The sequence below is a fragment of the Catharus ustulatus genome, chromosome 6 (assembly GCF_009819885.2).
Source record: "Catharus ustulatus isolate bCatUst1 chromosome 6, bCatUst1.pri.v2, whole genome shotgun sequence".
NCBI lineage: Eukaryota > Metazoa > Chordata > Aves > Passeriformes > Turdidae > Catharus > Catharus ustulatus.
In genome coordinates, this window is record NC_046226.1 from 41032017 (window position 1) to 41052518 (window position 20502).

At 47.7% G+C, this 20502-nt stretch overlaps 1 protein-coding gene across 6 annotated transcripts in view; it reads right to left on the reverse strand.

Moving 5' to 3' along the window:
- Positions 1-2633: 2633 nt before the first annotated feature.
- The window catches only part of PRDM11 (PR/SET domain 11), a 48011-nt gene continuing 30142 nt past the window's right edge, over positions 2634-20502 (reverse strand). For 3 of the 6 annotated variants that reach the window (XM_033061534.1, XM_033061536.2, XM_033061532.1), the window contains 3 exons: positions 16373-16557; positions 12680-13330; positions 2634-11838 (listed from right to left, as the gene is read on the reverse strand). In XM_033061534.1, the coding sequence (XP_032917425.1) occupies positions 9674-11838; positions 12680-13330; positions 16373-16557 (3001 nt within the window). In that variant the 3' untranslated portion in view covers positions 2634-9673. Of the gene's footprint in view, positions 11839-12679; positions 13331-14094; positions 14261-16372; positions 16558-20502 lie in introns of those variants that run through there. The other 3 variants (XM_033061535.1, XM_033061538.2, XM_033061537.1) reach the window with 3 other exon arrangements.

Genomic DNA, 20502 nt, shown 5'->3' on the forward strand with positions numbered 1-20502 from the left:
CAGATACTGGCTTTATCTCTGAAACAAAACTAAGAAGTGAATTTAGGGGGTTTTAATTATTATTTTGTTTTTTGCCAATCTCAGTACTTTCAAGTTGGGTTGATGATACTCTGTAAAGCATGCATTTGTAAGGAGGAAAACATGTTTGAGTGACCTAATACCATCACCAGAATTAGCTGGTTCCTAACAAGACACACAGATCAAAACCTGCACATAAAAGTAAAAGAAAAGAGATTTTTGGAGCAAGAGCGGGAGGTATTTACCTCACTGACAGTTTGGGGGCACTCTCACCCATCACAGTGAGTGTTAAAGCACAAGGAGAGAAAACAAAGCCAGTCTGCAGAGCCCCAGGCTGTTGCTCGCTTCGCAAAGAGAGGTGCCTGTCAGCTGCACAGCGAGGCTGATGGCACTGAAGAATTTCCTGTAGACATGAAGGAAAAAGCCGTATTTTTGCTGCACAGTCAGCTGAATACGGGTGGTGCATCTGCCAGGGACAATCCTTCCCACCTGGGGGATTCACACAGAGTTACTCAGTAATTCCCAGCTCAGCATATTGAAAAGCAGCAATAGCTGCCACACAACCATTCTTCTGTTAACCCTGCTGTTCATTGTCACTTCAGATTTATTAGAAGCTTTTTTCCCCCTATGGTATTTAAAAATTAAACTGGGACTGTCCTGTAATGCTCTGTCTGCCAAGAGAGAGTAGCAGCTAATCCAGCATAATCTATAACAGAGTCATTGCCAGTGCTAGTCCTGAAGGTCTGCAGCTGATTCCTCCACTTCCCTGAACCCTTAGTGATCACTGAATGTGGAATAAATCCAGGCAGGACAGGGCTCCAAGATGCCCCTGAGAAAACAGGTCACACCTAAAACCAACACACTACTCTGTTTTCCAGACAGCTCTCCTGAACACCACAAAGTGCAGTGGTGGCCTGGAGTGCAGCCATGGCTCCCCATCCCAGCCCTGGCACCTCTGCGGGGCTCTCCCACCCCTGTGTGCCTCCAGAGGTGCCACCAGTGTCCCCAGAAACAGTGTCTGGCAGCCATACAGACAGCACACTTGTTTTTCTCCTTGATCAAAACAACTTCAAACAGGGGACTTCAGAGAGTCAGAAAGTCTAGCTAGCACATATGCTGTGCTGTGGGAGCCTTTGATTACCCAGCAGATATTTTTAGAGCCCTTAGTAAATGAGCTGTGGCTCCATTTGTGTGGCGTATGGCGACAGCTCTGCCAGAAACAGCCTCTGTGCCACTGCAGAGCCAGACCTGGCACTACCCAGACACCTGCCTCTGCCCTTGGACTTAAACACCTTGGGGGCCACTGTTTGAACCCACCCATGTGCTCAGCTGCCTGTGCTTCTCCTTCTGCCTCAGGAGAGTAAGAGAGGGAAGACAGGCCCCAGGAAGTGCTGCAAACCCCCCCTTGCAGGTTATGCCTGCAAGCTCTTGGCATCATAGGCTCCACACCTCCTGCTTCCAGGAAGAAACATGTTCGATTTTTTGCTAAATGAAGTTTCTAGCACCAGCTGCTAACAACAGTCATCTCCATGGAGCATATCCAGGACACCAGCAGAGCTGTGGAAGTGCGTGTCAGGCTTTAATGCTATGACAACCATCGCCGAGGAATTTTTCAATTTCCTTTTCACTCATATTGACATGAGAATCACTGGTCCTAAAAGTGAAGGGCACCTTTAGCCACAGATCAGATGAATTTTGTGCAAGCTTCCATTCCTGATAAAAGTTCAGATAGTGCACTTTGCTTGAAGGGATCTTGCTTTTAAGTCCTTGGTTTGAAGTCACCAGCAAGGAGGCCAATCACTGCCAAGGGTGACTAACAAGAGCCCACAGCACAAAATTGCCTGTAGGAGATGAATTACAATGCAGCAATGCATTTCATAAGCAGTTCTGACTCTTTACACATGGTTGAGCTGCTGAAAGTGAAGCATTGTCCTGCCTTCATGCTGTCAATTGACTAGCAAAGGGAAAAGCCCCAGAGATGAGGTTTTCACTGCTGACTGACAGGTGCCCAGGAAACCCAACTGAAGCCCTGACAACCACCAGGATTTCGCTGGGCTTGCTTACTGCTTAAAAATAAGCAGTTCTAAATCACTGAAGTGAAAGCTGCCAGAAAATTACAAACTGTGTATAATATGCAGTCTGCTCAATGAAATGGACTTTGAGGAAGTCACTAAAACAATATTTCCTATTGGACCTATTGGATGACTAATCTGGGGCTATTTTCACTTCTCAGCCTAGAAACTGCCACTCTAATTCTAACTGCCATTAGAATTTGGAAGCATTCACTCTGAACCCAAAATTTCTGCACAGCTCTTCAGCTGTGGGGATTGATGGATCTCCATGCACGCTTCCCCTGGGCCAACTGGAAAACTGGGACTCCTTCAGACCCGATTAAAGAGCCTGCCCTGTTGATGCTTCATACTGAAGCTCAGCAATACTATCAGTATCAACACTCACAGTGTGCCACACCCAGGATCCATCCCTAATCAGTACTGGATCTGCTCTTTATAGTCCTGGGCTGAGGGAAATGGGAGTGCATCAGCTTAGATGCCATTCATCTGGTAAAATGACATTAACCTCCAAGAACAATTTAAAGAATTAGCAACCCGAGTTGATAAATTTAAATGTTTTTTGTTTTTTTTATTAACAATCATTTTACATTACAAGGATAATATGACAAAAGGAAAGTTCTCGTGTACATACTATGATATATCAACATAGCTCTATTCGTATCCAGTGTCCTAGGTCCTTTCACACAGGTACTATAAAGCATAGTCTGTAAAGTAATAACATTTTAATGTCTCCAAAAGAGTGATATTAACATATTAATACATATATAGTAATAGACGTCTAGATATTTTTCTCTCATTTCATATGTGTGTGCGGTGGGTGAGTGGGTGGGTGAGAGACCGCTTGAAACAGTTCAGCAGGGCTGTGCTTGGATGTGGATATGGAGAGGTTTGAGACAAAACCTCGTTCTCTGGAAGTAGAAATGCATTTTTGCTAACTGTCAGGTGAGTCTATGAGGACGCCATGACTGGCACAAAACTCCGTAGCCCTCCTGTAGCGTTGGGGACATTACAGCAAACGAGACGTGGTTCCCCCGCGGAGCCCAGCGAGCTTATTCGAGGTGAGGGGCAGTGCATGGGAGCGCCTCGGCGGGTGGCAGCACCACCAGCAGCGCGGCTGGGAGGCCAGGCCGCGGGCCGAGCTCACGCGGGTGTCAGTGGCATCGGAACGAGGGGGCTGGAGTGAGAAAACTGTCTCTGAGGTTTGTGAGGAACAGGTGCCGAGAGCTCCCCGCCGTGCTGCGCGGCACGGGGGCTGCGCCAGAGCGGGGAGCCGCCGCCGGGCAGGGGCGGCTGAGGTGGATTACCAGTTGTGTGGAGGAGAGAGGCCTGGGAGAGGGCACTGAGGTGTGTGAGGGGCTTGGGGGCAGCTTGCACAGCGTCTGCTCATGCAATACCAGTGTAACGAGCCATTCGCGCGTCGGAATTACAACTCACCCTCCTCCCAACCAAAGCCAACAAATTAAACAAATGGCAAGGAGTGCAGTGCTTGCCAGGCCTGGCACAGAGCTGCAAAGGCAAACCTCCATGCTTTCCCTCCAACCCTTGTGGGAAAGCAGCTTGCTGACTGACCACCTGCTGCCAGACCGGCCAGAGACACCTCTCAGGTCCTCTCAGGTGTCCAGCCAAAGGCTTCAGAATGCAGCAGTGTCCTTTGAGTGAAGGGAGGGAGGGACGACACAGCTGTCCATCCCACAGGCATCAGCAGATAATCAGGGAGGGCTGATTCACTGCCCAGATCCACCCTCATCCCAGCATGGAAATGCTGGTCATGGGAAAGCAGGTGTCTCTGCATGGGCAGGGTGAGAGGGCTGCGCCCTTGGGTGCTTCCGCCTGGCAAGGTCTGAACGCTGTGTGCTGGGGCCCAAAGGCACACATGCGACATGACCATGTCTTCCATACAGTCACATCATTCCCTTTCCTCCAGAAAGCCTCCCTGGGCCCCTGGCCAGGCAGGCTGCTCACGGGCTGAGGAGTGGCTGTGAGACCTGAGGGAGCAGAGTGGCTCCTGCAGCAGGACAGTGGCCAGCCTGACCCAAGAGAGCTGAACGTGCCTTCCCAATTGGGATCACACACTCTCATCCTTATTGCTCCCACTTCACGGTTCCTTCTTGTCTGCACTGTTCCAGCTCCATACATTATCCCTGCCAGCTCCAACTGCATGGCCATAACCCTTCCTCCGCTCAAACCCACCTTGGCTCTCCTGCTGCCTTTATCCCAGTGCCACGGCCGTGTCACTGACCAATGCCCACACTGCACCCACACTGTCGCTGGTGCTGGTGAGCGCTGGCCAGCACAGGTATCCCTGGTAGTGTGCCGGCGACTGCTGAGGAATGCCAGGTGCAGCAGCAAAAAGCCACCTTTCCACAGCACCAGTGCCCGCAGTTGCCAACCACATCCATGCAGAGAGACAAAGTGCATATGAGGGTGGGATATGTGTCTGTCCAAGTGTAAACACACAGGACCTCAGCAAGAGGCTTTCTTGGGAGAAGGACACTCAAGCATTTTCCCCTATCAAGACATTCCACTATTAAACAAACCTTATTTATCACTTGGTTAACATGCCAGCAAGGAAACCCCTTGCCCTAAACACAGCAAGCCCCTCTCCATAGAGTGCTATACATGTAAATGTAGGCCTCAGTGTATGGCTAAAACCATCCCAAAGTCCAAAGTCTTCAGTGTTCCATGCCTTGTGCTAGAACACAGGGCCAGCCTTACACAAGGGTGGTTGAGTCTATCTCTATATTATATCTTTATATCTATTGAAAACATAGAAATATATAAATATATAGGATTTCATTTATAGATATATAAGCATGTGATTTTAATCTTTTGTACTGTGTGTATATGTACTGGGATGTGCGTATATACAATATATAGACCATATGCATATGTACTGTATACATACACTAGCTTACATGCACACACATATGTGTCTCCAAGGGAGACAGGAATTGCATAGGCATTACTGCATTGGATACAATGGCTGGGGGATTAACGTACCATTTCTCTGCTTTTAAGACCTCTTTTAACAGGGCTGAGAGGGGAATCTGCAAAAGCAGAGGCTGTTGCTGCTTACTTGCAAGCCAGCTGTCTAGGCACTGGTCAAACAAACAGCAATCCTCATGAGATAAGAAAAGAGGGGACTCTGAAGACCCCGCGGGCCATCTGGTTGAGTTTGTGCTGTGAGAAAGAGATGGACCGAGCCTGAATCATATCTGAACAGTCATACCAGCAAAAGCGTGACCAGCACGAGGGACATTGCTGCAGCTGGATCAAGGCCCAAGGCAGATACCACACAGGGACCCTGCCTGCCATGTCCCCTCGCAGCCCCTGTAACTTCCACGTGCTTTTGCTGGTATGGGAAGAGCTTTGGTCTCTTGTGAGGATTATCCCTGCTGGTCGGTCTCGTGGCTGGAGGGCCGGACCCTTGTGGACACAGGTGAGCCCTGCAGAAGGACATATCTAAATGTGCTTCACAGATTTCTGCTTCACAGCAGGGTAAAAGAGGCAAGGAGCCTGAGCAAAAAGTCGGGAAGGGTAATTGGCAACCAAAAGTCCCACGGGCTAGAAATATATAAACCCGAGGGTCTGGAGAAGTGTGCATTATTCACAGTCAGATGCCACAGCTAAGATGCAGGGGAAGGAGACAATAAAGAGCTCATTCAAGAAAAACTGAACCCTCTGTCTTTGCAGCCTAACCAGTTCAAGATGCTGTAAGCAACACGTTCAAAACAGCTCCTCTCGCTCTCTCGGCACAGCAGGAAAGGCATTGATTAAACCCGTTGCACGGCAATTTTGGAGGCATGAAGCCTCCCTCAGCACCCTGCTAAGCCCTCCCCATGCCTGCTGCAGCCTCCTGACCTCACATCCAGGCTGGGCCCGGACAAGGGAAAGGCTCGGGAGCCCTGGGAAGCCAGGGGTGCTTTGCACTGGTATTTCTCCCTCCTCCCTATCTTGTCTATGCTGGTAGTCACGTTTCCATCCACAGACTACCCATGAAGATCTGAGATAGGCAGGTTAACCTGGAGGGAAAGCCTGCAAATCACCTGCATTACCCTAGGACAAAGGCCAGGCTTATTTTTTGATGTGCAGGTAACAGGGAATTGTGTTGGAGGACCTGGCATGGGCTGGGCTGGGCCAGCCGCTCTGCCAAGCTCCTGACTATCCCCATCACCAATGTAAGGTGTCTCTGACCTTTCCTGTCACAGGTATTCACATCATCCAGTGGCAGGGAATCACTGTTTGCAAGCAAAATTATTTGCTAAAGGAACAAGTGCTCTGCCTGTGTCATCTGGCTGCCAGAGAAAATCACCACACGCTGCTCATTTCACTGCACCATTAGAAATAAGAGCTGCCAGCAAAAGGTGTCACTGATGAAAGCAGGATTTGCAAGTGAACCAAAGGGAAGGAGTGACAAATTGGAAGAGTAATTTCTGAACAGGCCTCTGGCAACTCTTACCTTGCCATTTCCTCTCCAGTGGCCAAAGTTAGGAGGCTTGGATCAGGAGTTGTAAACAGGCCTCTTGGGCTGCTCAGCACAAGCCCTGGGGGAGCATTCCTCTCTCCAAAGGTGTCTGGAGAGTGTCCCCAAAAGTTCCTTCCCTTCACGTGGGCCAGGCATTTTGATGGGCCTCTGTGCCAAGGAGCTTTTGCTGCTGCAAACAGAAAGGCAGGTGATTTTTCCTCTCCACCCACGAAGAGCTATGGAGTTCTATGGGTTCTATGATCTATGTTCACCTTGCCCATCTCCAGTCAGAAACTAACGGAGCAGCAGGTTTTCTATCTTTTTTATCTTTTTACATCTCCTCAAGTTTTAAAAAGGAAGGGAGCCTGTCACTTCCCTGGCAGGCAGCAGATCCAGAGCTTTGTAGCAGCACCTTGAGCAGACCCAATTCACCACGCCTGGAGAGCTGTGAGCAGCTTGTACAGAGAGGACCCTACCTCATGGTCAGGCAAACAACCACCCAAGGCTGCACAGCTGACAGAGGCTTTCTCGTTTGATTTTTACTCCTCTGGAAGAATGGATCAATTCAATTACATAATTTACAGGAAAACATGAAAACAAAGCCATTTTTCATGCTTGCTAGGTCTGTTATATCAATGCTCCTGTGTTGCAACAGTGTGATGCCCTGACCTAGCTCGTGACATTTCCATGAGGAGCACAAGGAAGAGCACCCAGCACCTGCACCCCTGGCAGCAGTCTGGCAGCAGGTGGGTGGCCCTGGCACAGGTGCCCTCTCCTGCCTGAGCCAGCCTCAGGCTGCACGTGCTGTCAGAGGTAAGGCAAGGGGTAAGTGCTACAGAGGATGCTGACCAGCCCTTGCTGCTACATTCACAGGGTCTGCTCTGCTCCACCTGGACCGTCTGACTGAAAGGGCAGCAAAGGGGCTGTGTCAGGACACAAGGACTGCCCACCACTCGTGCTTTGGGTGGGCTCAATCCCTCCTCAGTCCCACAGGGACAGAGGCAAACACTTCCAAAACCCTGACCAACACCAGCCTAGCTGCTCCTGTGGGGTCTGAAAGCTGAACCAGTGTGTAGTGGCTTGGCTGCACACCTCTGCCAGTGCTGGCTGTGAAGTTCTGCTGAAGGCAAAGGGGTTAGCAGGAGGTGAGTGAGACCTAGGTAGAAGTGTGTGTTTTCCCGGGGAAGACAGTGCGTGAACCCTGGCAGTGAAAGTGACTCAGAGAGAGATCGGTTCCAAACATGCTACATCTCCATTGAAAACAAACAAAAAAGTTTAAAAAATAAAATAATATTATATATATATATATATATTTATATAAATGAAAAGCTATCAACTAGCAGCAACGGTTCTAGAGATATCTTAGCACCAAGACCAAGGGCAGGGGGGTAACAGGAGAAAGGAAAGGTTCAGTGTTGCTGATACCACCATCATGTTTCCAAACAACACAGCTTGGCACAAAGCTCATCCCTCTGGGAAGTGAGAGCATGTTGGCTTGGACACCTTTTGGACAACACGTCTCACTCCCATGATGGTCTGGTCAGGTTGGTGCTGTCCATGCCACATCAGCAGGGCAAGGCACTAGCATCTGTGGAGTTTTTGCACCTTTTTTGTTTGTGTGATGGTTTTTTTGGTTGGTTGGGGTTTTTTGTGGTTTTTGTTTTTTAAATCTCTTTTCTAACCTGAAGGGATATTGTGTAGATGGCTGGAGCTTGTTTACTTTAAAAGAATAAAACAAATAAGAGCCCCAAGCCCACAAAACAATCTCTTTGTGAAGGAAGGTGCAAGTCCTCCATTCACATTTCAGCTGGATTCTGCATTCCTTCAAGAAAGGAAGAAGTATTTTGCAGGAAGAAGCAGAGCATCCCTTCTTCCTGCTGTCATCAGTCTGCTGTGCTGTGGAACATGTTACCTTGGTCACAAGAGAGTAAGTGAACCTTTGTAGGACATCACACATGAATATAATCCAAGATAATCTTGCATTGATAGCTCCTGCCACCAAACTGCAGCAGGTTTTTCTTTCAGTCATTCCAAACAAAACAAAACAAAACAAAAACCCCACAACAATCTAGGATTATAAAGACATAGTATAAATAATGTAAATTAGAATATAATTTTTTAAGCCTTTGAATCTCCGCCCAGAGGTGGCTCTTGACTCATTGGCTGTCTAGCTTCCACAGCAGCCCTGGTTTTGAATGAATAGTTGTATATATATATATATATTTATCTCATACAATATAAAAATATAAATGCAAAAATTTCCCCCTGCCTTCTCTATTTTGCTATTTTATAGTCTGCACATGACATCATGTTATAACATACGTATGATAGACTGGTACTATGGTTATCATAAAAGGAGCTGAAAGCCAAGTATTACTCTACAGCCCAAAGGTAGGGAAAACTGAGAAAGGGGCATCACAGTTTAGTGGAGGCATGTATTTCTGAATCAGAATAAAAACCCAAAATCATACCCCCAGCCCTTCTCTCCTGACAGTAATCTTTTGAGTGAAGAAAGCTTCCACTCAACTGAAGAGAACTGGGTGGAGCTGGGGGCAACATAAACACACGGGATGCTCTGTCGGAAATCAGAAATCTGACTGTTGCCAACAAAAGACTGAAATGGCTCAATAACTGGGCTGAACAATGGAAAGAGAGGCAGAGATTGAAACTGAGGAGAAAACAACAAACAAACAAACAAACAAACAAACAAACAAACAAACAAACAAACAACCCCAAAACAAAATGAAACAAAAAACAACCCAGCAAACCGACAACACACATATAAAGGAAACTGCTGGGAGGATGAGGCTGACAAAGACCCGTTGTCTAGCTTATAGGTTGTTAGGTTTGAACATGTAGAGTATGGCCCCAGCACATGCTTCTAAAGAATGAAATGTTGCCACCTACATTGCAGCTGCCATGGTTGGAGACACCAGTAAATGTCTAAACATTGTCTCAATCTTTAAAATTCTGCTTAGCTTCTATCAGACGCACATCGTCTTTAACTTTTAAATTTTCAGTGTGGGTTTTTCCTTAATATAGATAATATATATTTTATATAATATATCAAAGTTTAGAGTATAGATTAAAAAAATTATCTGATCTGAGGCATTCCTTCCTAAATATCAGGGTAAAACTCAGAGCCATGGTCCATGCTCTGCAACATCGGCTTCTGCTCAAGAGATGACATCCTGCTCAGCATTTCGGCCGAGAGGGCGTAGCTATTGCCTGACTTCTCCTCGAACCAGCTATCGAGTGCCCTTTTGCAATCGAAGTTGGCGATGGGCGGCCCGTTAACAGCAATCGTCAACAGGTCACTGAGCTGCTCCAGCGTGAGCCGAGAGCGGTTGTTCTTGCGCACTCTCTGCAGGGCGGTGCGCCCCTTCTCACAGCAGGCCGAAGAGGTGGGAAGGACTTTGAGGATCTGAACTATTTTATTTAGGAGGGGAAATCTCTGTTTGTATTTACAAATGTGACTGAGCAAGTCTTTAAAACCATTTTTGGTATAATAATCCACCTTGAGTTCTCGCCACTCCATCAGCAGACTCCCTCGGGTGTCCATCCCCTCTCTGCAAACCTCCCTGGAAAATGATGGGACTGTCTCCAGGTGTTCAAATATTTGTACCATATCCTCCTTCCCATAGCTCATGAGCTCATCAGTGCTTCTGGGCCAAGCTGCAAGGTCAAATACCTGACAAGCCTTCACAAATGTCCGGCTGCGGGAATCGAACCTTTGGGCTAGGATCACCTGGGTCTTCTGGCAGATCTTTTCTCTGATCGACTGGAATTTGGCTTCAGCCACCCGTAGATTTTTCACAGCAATGCCATTAAAGCTTTCACGGAAGTTTTCCTCAAACTCCTGCAAGTACTCCCCAGGAGAGTCTGCTAGCCGGCTGATCTCCTGGATGGCCTCCTCTATTTTATCATCCACCTGTGACACAAGAAGGTACTCCCCTTGGAAGACATAGGCAAGGCGTGAAAGCACAGCAATCACATCCAGCAGGAAGTAGATGAGTTTAATCGACTGGTAGTCCATCAGGAACTGCAGGAGGGCCAAGGCAATGGCAGAAGCATCTGCCCTTTGGGTCTGGCCACTGACATCTTTGAGATGGGCCACAACCTCAAGGTAATCCTTGATGAGAGCGTTGAGCACGTTCTGCTCCCCAATGATCCATTTCACCGCTCGAATGTCCCCCAGGAACTCGGTCTCCTCACACAGAGTGGCAGCAGTGAGCCTTAACTCGCACATGAGTCGGGGAGAATAACGATAGAAACTGAGCAGTTGCTTCAAATTGTTTTCTAGCTCCTCCAGACAGGGTAGTTCCTTCCCACTGATGGCATCCAAAATTTCCAAGTGGGGCCTATGCACCATAAAGGGCAGGCAGAGAAGCCAGGGCAAGGTCTTTCTGATTGTCATGAACAAGTTGGCTCTCAGGCTGGCGGTAATGTTAGCACCATCAACTCCCAAGCCGATAGTTGGCTTCTCATCCTGCAGTCGTATTCCAAGGCTGGAAAAAGCCCGGTCTAATGCCTGGAGGTAACTGTCTGTGGTAGAGAAGCCGAGTTCCTGAAGAGACAGGAATTCAGTTGCTGGAGGCCCGTCGCTGCTCGTGTACTGCACATAGACCGCAACCGTATCTGCAAGCAGGTCGTCGCTCTGCCCATCCAGAATGATGCTGAGGAAGGGAGACTGCCGGATGCGCTCAACCAGGTCCTCCCGGAGAGCCCGGGCGATATGGTGAATTAAGATCTGGCAGTCTCCTTCGTTCATGTACTGATCCACCACCTTGAGTTCACACTTTCTCAGTAGTTCTGCCAGAGGCCGAAAATCGTAGTAGGGCCGGCCCTCCAGGGCCAGGTGGTAGGCTGTGTTGAAGAGCAGGGTCATATTTCGGCACATCTCTTCTGTCTTCTCTGGGTGCATCCTGAGCTTGTAAAGCTGCAGGCACTTCTTGTGGAGGTTGCTCTGGCTGTGTAGCTTTATTGTGTGTATCTTGAACTGCTTAGAGCCAATGATGAAGGCTGAAGTCCGAGAAGATTGCACTGTGTACTGCCTACAGACGTGGCACCACATCTCATTCAGTGTCGGGGAGTACCGCAGAAACCAAAACTTTTTAAGCCACTCTTGCTTGAACCGCCGTATCCTCCGGCCCGTCGCAGAAGACATCTTGGAAGGCTCATCTGTAGCAGCAATCATGTCATTGGAAACTGATTCATCAGCAGAATCCACCTCTTGGTCATCGTCCTCCATGATGGTGGGAACTGAGATGATGCTTTCTGAAGCTGCAACAAAAAAAATAAAGAAAAGGAAAAAAAAAGGTATTTACAAAGTTGCTGAGCAAGAGAAGTATCCTACTGGTGACAGCAGAACATTGCCCAAAGAGTTGGCCACAACTGCTCTTCTTCTGCCCACAATACATTATGGATAGAATTTGAATCATAACTTTGAAAGGAAAAGAAATCAATATTTCTGCATAAGAACTTTGTCTCCAGCATGCCACAATGAACAGCAAAAAAGGACACTACATCCTGGCCACTTGAACAATATGCTGTGTGACCCAAATATTCTTTCTACTGAAGGCTCCTGGCTGCTTGACAGTGTGTTCCTGGAGGAAATGAAATATATCTTCAGAAAGGGACACATGGTTGTGTTAAGGCAATGGAGGAAACAGAGAGAGATTTCCAACAAGGGACACAGCAGGACAGAATTTCATACACAAAGAGCACATTTCAGCGTTACCACAGAGTCATTCATACTTTCTTGGTAGCATGTGAGGCACTGTGGAGGGGCTTCCGCTGAAAGAGAATGCATCAAAAATACAGCAAACAAACTGTCTGCAATGGAATGTCTTTTTTATTGGCAGTGCATTATCAATTACAATGGCAACAAATAGAGCAAATTGTCATACAGAGTCTTTCCCAGACAGTGTTTTCCACTGTACCCACAGCATCAGCTCCTGTCACAAGACACCCAGTCACAAAACCTGACAAAGAACCTTCCATGGAACCACAGGTTCACCTGAACACTCAGAGCAAAACGCTTTAGATGGGTACACAGCACACAGGCCTCTCACTATTCTCCTTAGGCAGGGTGTGGAGAATGCTCTAACTCGGCAAGGCTTACCTGTGGGGTCTGAGAACTCTTGGAGCTCAGGTACCTGGGGCGGTAACACGGGTGCCTCGGGTAACTTCCCAGATCTCAGCATGTCTAACTCAGCCTGCAGCTCCCGGATTTTCTTCTTCAGCCGGATGCAGTTGGGGCAGAAGGACGTGGTGGGGATTTCATGGGAGTTGCCTTGTGCAGAGGCCAGTGACAGCTCGGTTGGGCTGTCTGCTTTAAGTGACAGTTGCTCTTCTTCCTCATCTTCAAGAATGCTCATCTCCTTGGCTGAAATGAAAGAGGAGCTGTGAGGGACCCTCCATTCCCTCTCACCCTGGTTTCTGCTGAGGCTCAGGGAGCCATGCTGCATGGCACTGCCACACTGCTCAAAGATGTCTTCAGCCTGGTATTTAGATGCTCTTCTGAGGGAAAGTGGTGTACTTGCTGCTAATTGGTTCTCTTCAAACTTGGCAGACTCCAAAGAAGCCTCCAGGACATCTTTGAAGATGAGGTCAATTTTTTTTTTCTTTGTTTGGGAGTGGGATTCCCCCTCGTCACAGCTGCGCTTGTAGGGGCTCTTCCCCTGCTTTAAGGTAGTGAACTGGAGTGCTCCCCTTGCATCCTCTTGATTTTCTACATTCTTTTCTGACTTGTCATTCTGTAACATTTTATCTCCTAGAATGGAAAATGAGGGGTGGGGATTATCACTGGGAACCGAGCAACATCCCTCAATCTAAAACTCAAACAAAAAAGAACAAAAAGGCAGACTGAATCTCTGCAGGTCTGCACGTTATGTTACAAGCCAGGGAGCTGACACAAATCGGTGCAAACTGAGGCTTGCAAGAGGAGAAGCCCCACTAATGGGCATGTCTTCAAAAACAGAGACAGTCCTGGGTAACCACAGCAGAGTAGAACCCACACACTTCAAAGAGAAGAGAAACTACAGGCAGCTTGTTTAACCTAAAGGTATAATCAACCTGCATTGGAAGAGGACTATGAGGTAAATGACTGATCATAGCAGAAACTACACCCAGAGCCTAAGTGCCATTTTGGCTGGCTGGAAGTCCTGTGCCTGTTTTGACTTGGTAAAAGGTATCAAGTGTACAGCAGTGCAGTGAGAGATTTACACCATTTCATGACAACCCCAGTGTCTGTGCATGCCATGGCACAAAGTTTGCAACCCCCTTTACTTTCATTCAGTTTGGAGGCTGCTCCAGAAAGGCAAAGGTAAAGGAGTAAAAACAACTTGCACACTTAAAACCTAAGGTATACATTGTCAACTGAGCTACAAGGGGTGAATGCCCTCCAAGGATGGGACATCTAGCTTGTCCTGGTGGAGTCTGGGAGCATGACCATTCAGTAATAAAAAAAAATATTAAAAGCAACCTCACACAAATTATTAATTGCTTAAAATAAAGGGAATAGCCAGATTTCCTTACCTGGAAATTCAAAAGACGATAGGTTTGGCTCAATTTCCATCACTCTTCTATCTTGTAAATAACTTCAAGCATTGATGGCTTCCCAAACAAGACGCTGCTTTATGCTGATTTTTGGTTTTGTTTGCTTAAAGTGTATTCATGCTTTCGTAAGAGTTATGGAGCAAAAGCTACCATTCCCTCTCTAAGGAGAGCAATGCTAAGAATGCAGAAAAGATGCAAGACTTGAAAGTTAGAGTAAGGCACTGTAAAAAGGGCTGGCCTGAAAGGATGGGATTTTGTACTGGGTTTGGATGCTGGGAAATCCAGCCACTTCTTTAGTGAATCCGTAACAACAGATCTCATTTTCAACACACCGATGAGAATTTCTACGGACTAAGCTTCAGTCTCTCTCTTAGTATTTCCCCTGTTACAGACCACAGCAACTACTGTGAGAAGCGGGGATTTAGAGAACCGGTTCTTCTTTCTTGGTGATTTTTCCCCCAACCAGCCGAGTGCTTCAGCCCTATGGAAAAGCTAAAAATCACAAGATGATCCCTCCTATTATTGGTCTCAACTCCAATGATGAGGTTGGTCAGAAAATATCAACAGAAACAAAACCCAGGAACTGTTAATTTTCTGTCAGTTCATAAAGTGTGCCATTTCATTTGACAGACTCATCTGCAGGGATTTGAAATCTTTTAAATAGAAAATGATTCACCAGATTTTTGTGCTGCTTCCTGACCACCTCCCAGTGCCCTCCCAGCTGAGGCTTCGATGTCTCTTGCAAGTCTAGCAATGGCCCAGGTGATGCTCAGTTTTAACAACATCTCTGTGCCCCTTTGGTGAAGGCAGGCTGAGTCCAGCTTGCAGCAGGATGAGCTCACCAAGATGTCAGGGGGTTTCTGGAATGGTCTCCGTAGCCACAGGAGTTTCTACCTAAGGGTGAATTAGGCTGTGGCAGGTTCTGGAGAGTCCTGAGGCAGATCTTCAGCACACTTGTACAGAGCAGGCTGTGAGTTACCATTTCATCTCCCACAAACCATGACACCATGACAAACCAGGACTAAAGGCATGTCTGCATGGCAGGGCAATAGCTGCTCCAGGGGCACAGACTGTCTCTTGCTGTGCTTTCAGAAAGCACTAAGCCATCTAGATGACTAATGTGTGCATGTTATTGCAGCAAAATCACTGCAGCCTGCACCTAATCACTCACTGGTGCTCATTAACATAAAAAAGCAAATTCATACCAATGTTAATTCAGAAGTGGGAATTGCCCAAGTACAGCCACCAAGATGTAACACTGCAAGTGCATAACAATCCTAAGGTGATAGAGATAACCAGCTTTTTCAGGACATCTTGTCCACCCCATGGCTGAAGAGGAGACACCTTTTACCAAGTCAAGGCAGCAACAGCAGCTGTGTAATAATATAGTCAGGAATCGTAATTACAAAGTTATATTTAGTGTGGCTGCCCCTCTGAGGTCCTGCCATTCTGCATCTAGCCTGCAAAGAAATGCTCCTAATTAACTTCAGGTATCAGCATCGTACAGATGAATTTTTGCTTTCCTCTAAAGCTTCCTATACTGCTGACAATACGTGGGCCCAAAGGACTGCTGGGTTTGTTTCAACATTGCTACTCTTTAGACAAGATAACAATTTTTATCCAAGAATAATCAGCCTGACAAGTACAAAGCCTCCTGTACGTTGTATACACATTCTAAGGTTGTGAGACTAAGGAGCTGATGTCGCGCTGATCCCAAATTATCTTTCTGAAGAAAGAGGAGATAAATTAAACGAGGAAAATGGACATTCAAACACACCAAGGAAATCTCATTCATATGGACACAAAACCAGTCAGAGCTCCCTCACACAGGCTGCACACAGGAGCCAGGGAGAGCAGCATCTTCAGAAGAAAAACCTAATGCTGTCTTGTAGGATCATCAGCTTGGCAGTCTTCAGGCCAGAAAGTCTTGTGACAGGGGTGCTCTGTGGTCCCTGGGCATTTCATCAGGCTCTTGCAGCACACACACACACAACATGGCACAACACAACATGACATGACACATCACAGCACAAATCTTTCTTTCATGACCTCCATGACTGGGGTATCTTACTCTCCTTGTACACCCATCCGTCTATGCCAGGCAGAGCTGGGGGCTCTCACTCAGAGGTGCTCTGCTTCTAGAAATGCAGTTCTCCTCACACAGCCTGCGCAAAACCTGCTTCACCCACCACTCCTGGCCCAACTGTGGGGCAGCCCAAGGGGATCAGGAGAGAGGATGGAAAGGAAAGAGACTCACCACTTGTGAAATTGTTGATGGTTTCCTGGGACATACTATGCAACCTCTTCATGTAATCCTCACTGTACCAGACCCGCAGCTTCTCCCCAGGGTGGATGTCCCGGCAGGCACGGAAGTAAATCCTCTCGCTGTGCTGAAAGGCCATCAGGTTCTGCTCCCTCTCCTCCCGGGAGATGATGACGTACCTGAGGGCAAGGGGACAAGGCAGGTGTGAAACACAAACTTCTCTCCTGTGCCCCCCCTTGCATCAGAATGACAACCATGAAGAAGCCAGAATGACCTTCAGAGAGAGCCATCAACACAGCCAGGCTGGAAAGCATGGAGTTATAAGCAATGGTGTGCGAACGAGCATGGACCACCCAGGGAACACTAAGTCAGTGGGACTGTTTCTTGCTGGGGAAGGGATGACACAAATGCACATCCAGTCTGAAGGGATATCTGCCAGCAAGGGCGACACTCTCCCAGTCAGAAATATCTTTGCCTAGTGATAGAAACAAGGACTTCTGGACTCCCCACTGTCACTTCACGTCCCAGGACTCCTTCCCTTGTTCTCAGGAACATCTGGAACGCGGCAGGGTTCCTCTGCCTGCCTGTTTCCCCAAAACACTGCCCTCCTTTTTTAGTGGGTAACAGATTTGCTTGCTTCTTTCCTCTCAGGCAAGCAGAATTGAGATTCTAAGGAAAGAAACATGGATACCTAATAAGCATGAGAGTACGTGCTGGTTGTTCAAGGACATGCCAGCATTGGAAGGTTTTGCACTTTGGAGTTCAGCAGGGTGTGACATAAAATAACAATTCATCTCTGCAAGTGGAAACCCCAGCATCACATTGTGGGGATCGCCTGACAGTGCTGACAAAAAGATCACTTTCAAGTCATGGGATGGATTTTCCTGATTTAAAACAGATACATTTCAGCTCAGCAGAAACATATTTATTCCTACCCCAAGCAACTGGCCCTCTGTGCAATTTGCTAAGACAGAGATCCTTCGCTAGGGTCACATTATTTGCTCTCACACTCCTCATGTTCCTGCTAGAGGACATGAAAAAGGCTTGGTAGTACTGGTTCCAGCTGCCACCAGCATGAGCTTACAACACCTACCCAAGAAGGAGGTCCCATCACAGCATGTGCAGACCCCAAAGCCGACCTGAACAGCTCATAGCTAAAACTTGTTTTTCTCTTATGCCATTTGCCTCTGTTGTTCAGCACTCCTTGCTGCAGCAACCTCAGCAAAGGCAGGGAGGCTGCAGGGGAGCTATACTGCTCCTCTGACATGTGCTGCTATCAGTTCTCACCCAAGCTCCCTAATGTATATACAGGTATTTCTATGGCTTAAGAAATCTGTCAAATTTTTTGAATATTCTACCTTCTCTAGCCGTGTGAATGCACAGATAAAGACACAAGTCCACCTTCACGTGATCCCACTAGCCTACACAAATAAGGTCACAAACTTGGTGAAACTGCCCACAAAACAGAAAACACGTCTGCATTGGTGGTGTCTCAGACTGCCTGAGGCTCAAGCAATTCTGGTTTTAATGTTAAGCAACTGTGCATGTGCCTGCAAGCGGTTGTATTTTTCCTAATGTGTGCTACCCAGGATTCTCTTCAGTAATTATCTTCAGTAATCATTTAAACAGCAGACTGGTACTGCCAAAATTGGCTTTTATTCTCTTACTTCCGATCATAAAACAAAGGAACTTTCAAAGTACAGTTTGTATATTTGAGAAGGAAGAGAGACCCGGACCAGTGTGGTGGGAACAAGTCCTGCAATAGCACACAGCTGCCAGGCTGCTGCTTCTGGGTGTTAGATCACTCCTCAAAAGGTGCATCAGGCCTCCAGCCAGCCATGAGATACACAACCCCTGAGACAGACCAATGTGCTGTGGTTAGTCTGATGCCTTGCAGCACTGGAGATCCTAGAGGATGCTCTCTTCACACCAAGCAAAATGTCAGGATGCTTCCCAGCACCAGCTAAGGAGAAACCCTGCTTTGCATCCCACTGTCCACAATGTATCAGGCTGCCCCTGTGAGGATGTACTAACCTAAAGTCACTCAGAGATCCTTAATAAAACATGCATGACCTGTACATCCACAGCCAGTGGCACCGAGGAATTCATGCAGCAGTGGCAGGATGGTCTAGTGCATTTTCAGCAAACAACATTTGACAGTGAGATGTAGAAAACACAACTTAGGAACTTAATTATTCCTACCAGGGCTCACTTTTATTATGAAGTATTTGGTTAAGCATGAGCATGAGCTTTTTCTGTTCACTGTTCTGCCTCTACAACCCTCCTTTCTGCCTGAGTATCCTTCAGCTCTGCTGCCCAAATGCTGTGGCTCTGGCCACCCCAGCAGGCAGCTGGGAGGAGAGTGCAGGCTGGAGGGCATCAGCTGCAGCACTGCTGCAACACTGCAGCAAATGCTGCCTGACTGCTCTTGCAGCCTCCAGCAGCCACTGGCACAGCCAATCTCATCAGGAGCCCCCAACAGAGAGTTCTGGGATAATCCAGTCACAGACATGTTTCTTCACAGCTATGCCCAGCTAGCAAGTGGTTTACGCTGCTTTCCATCCACAGTACTTCCCTGAGGTAAGGTAAATGGGATGAGATCATCCACATAAAAGAAACAATTTTGAACCAGTGCTGCCCAGTTTCCCCAGAGGCACAAAAGACACAGGTTACAAAGGACTGCATAAACCCCACATTCCAACTGCTGGTCTGAGACAGTGCCACTGCACACCACAGCTGAGGCAGATGCTTGCTCCTGCAGAGAGGCATTGCCACCAGCCACAAACCCATCATTTCATGTCCTGTCTAGTCCTTGGGACAGGCCAGCCTCTGGAACACCACAGATCCTGACCAGGCTACTCAGGACCAGACATCGCACCAATGGAGACCACTTCTGACCCAGCTGCAGCTCCTGGGGCTGGGATCAACCCCACAGCTGTCAGAGGCACAGCTCCTTGCTCTGCAGGACCACCTTTCCCACAGACTAGCATCAAATAAAAATCATCCTTTCATTCTTCCTAACTCCCAGCCCACTCAGGACAGCAATTTCCCCTTTTGGGATGGCCAAGTGAGCACACCCAGAAAAATGTCAAGGTATTTTTCTGCAGCTGGGATCATTCCTCCCCAGCAGGGGAACAGCCAGAAGACGGTGAAGAGGGAGGAGACCTCTGCAGCTGGAGGGAACCTCAGGCTTCTCCCCTTCTCCTCCCCACTACTGCCCTGGACTTGCCTCACGGCTCCCTGCTGCCCACTCCACAGCTCACCCTCTGGCTGGCCTCAGGGGTGCTGCCAGGGCAGTGCACTGCAGGGAAAAGGCCACTGGCCTTTCCCAACCATCTGGGCACAGAGCCAGGGCAGGAGATCCCACGCAAGAGAGCAGCCACCAGCCCAGGCTGATGCCATGGGATGCCATATCCATAAACCCTGCCTCAGTGCTCTGATGCCAAGTGTCTCCAGGAGACCCACATCTGTGACAGGCAAAAATTGTAGAGAGAAACAAACGACTCAACAGCAGCTGTGTTAAAAGTGTTATATATTTATTGCATTCTTAACAAAAATACTTTTAAAGAAAGAATTTTTTCAGCATGTACAAGACATGGAGATACTGGGGTTGAACACAGCAGTTTGCTTAGACACAGACACTTACTTCAACAGCCAGTTAACATGATAGGTGCAGGAAGAGGTATCCTTTGTGAGCCAGTACAGAAAAGCCACTCCACTGAGGGGTCTACACAGGGCAGGAGATACATCCCCAGATCTGGGCCAATCTGTAATAGTCCACAGAGGAAACTAGGGGAGACATCAAGCAGTTTATAGTAAAAGGTCCTTTCTCCTGAGCAGTGCCCAGCCTTTGGGGATTTGCAATGAGGGCTGTGCATCCTGCACCAGGATTCTCTCTCTAAATACATGTGTGTGGGCAAACTGATGGCAGCAATGATGCTATCTCCCTCCAGTGCCCAGCACCTACAGGAGTCTCCTCCTTTGCAGACCTGAGAGCTCCCAGAAGGGATCCCCCTGGACAACAACAAAGGAGCTAATCTTATCACTATATCCATGGGAGGACATCAGTAAAGACCAAATATAAAAATATAAAATGCTAATATTAATATACAGCAGCAGCACTA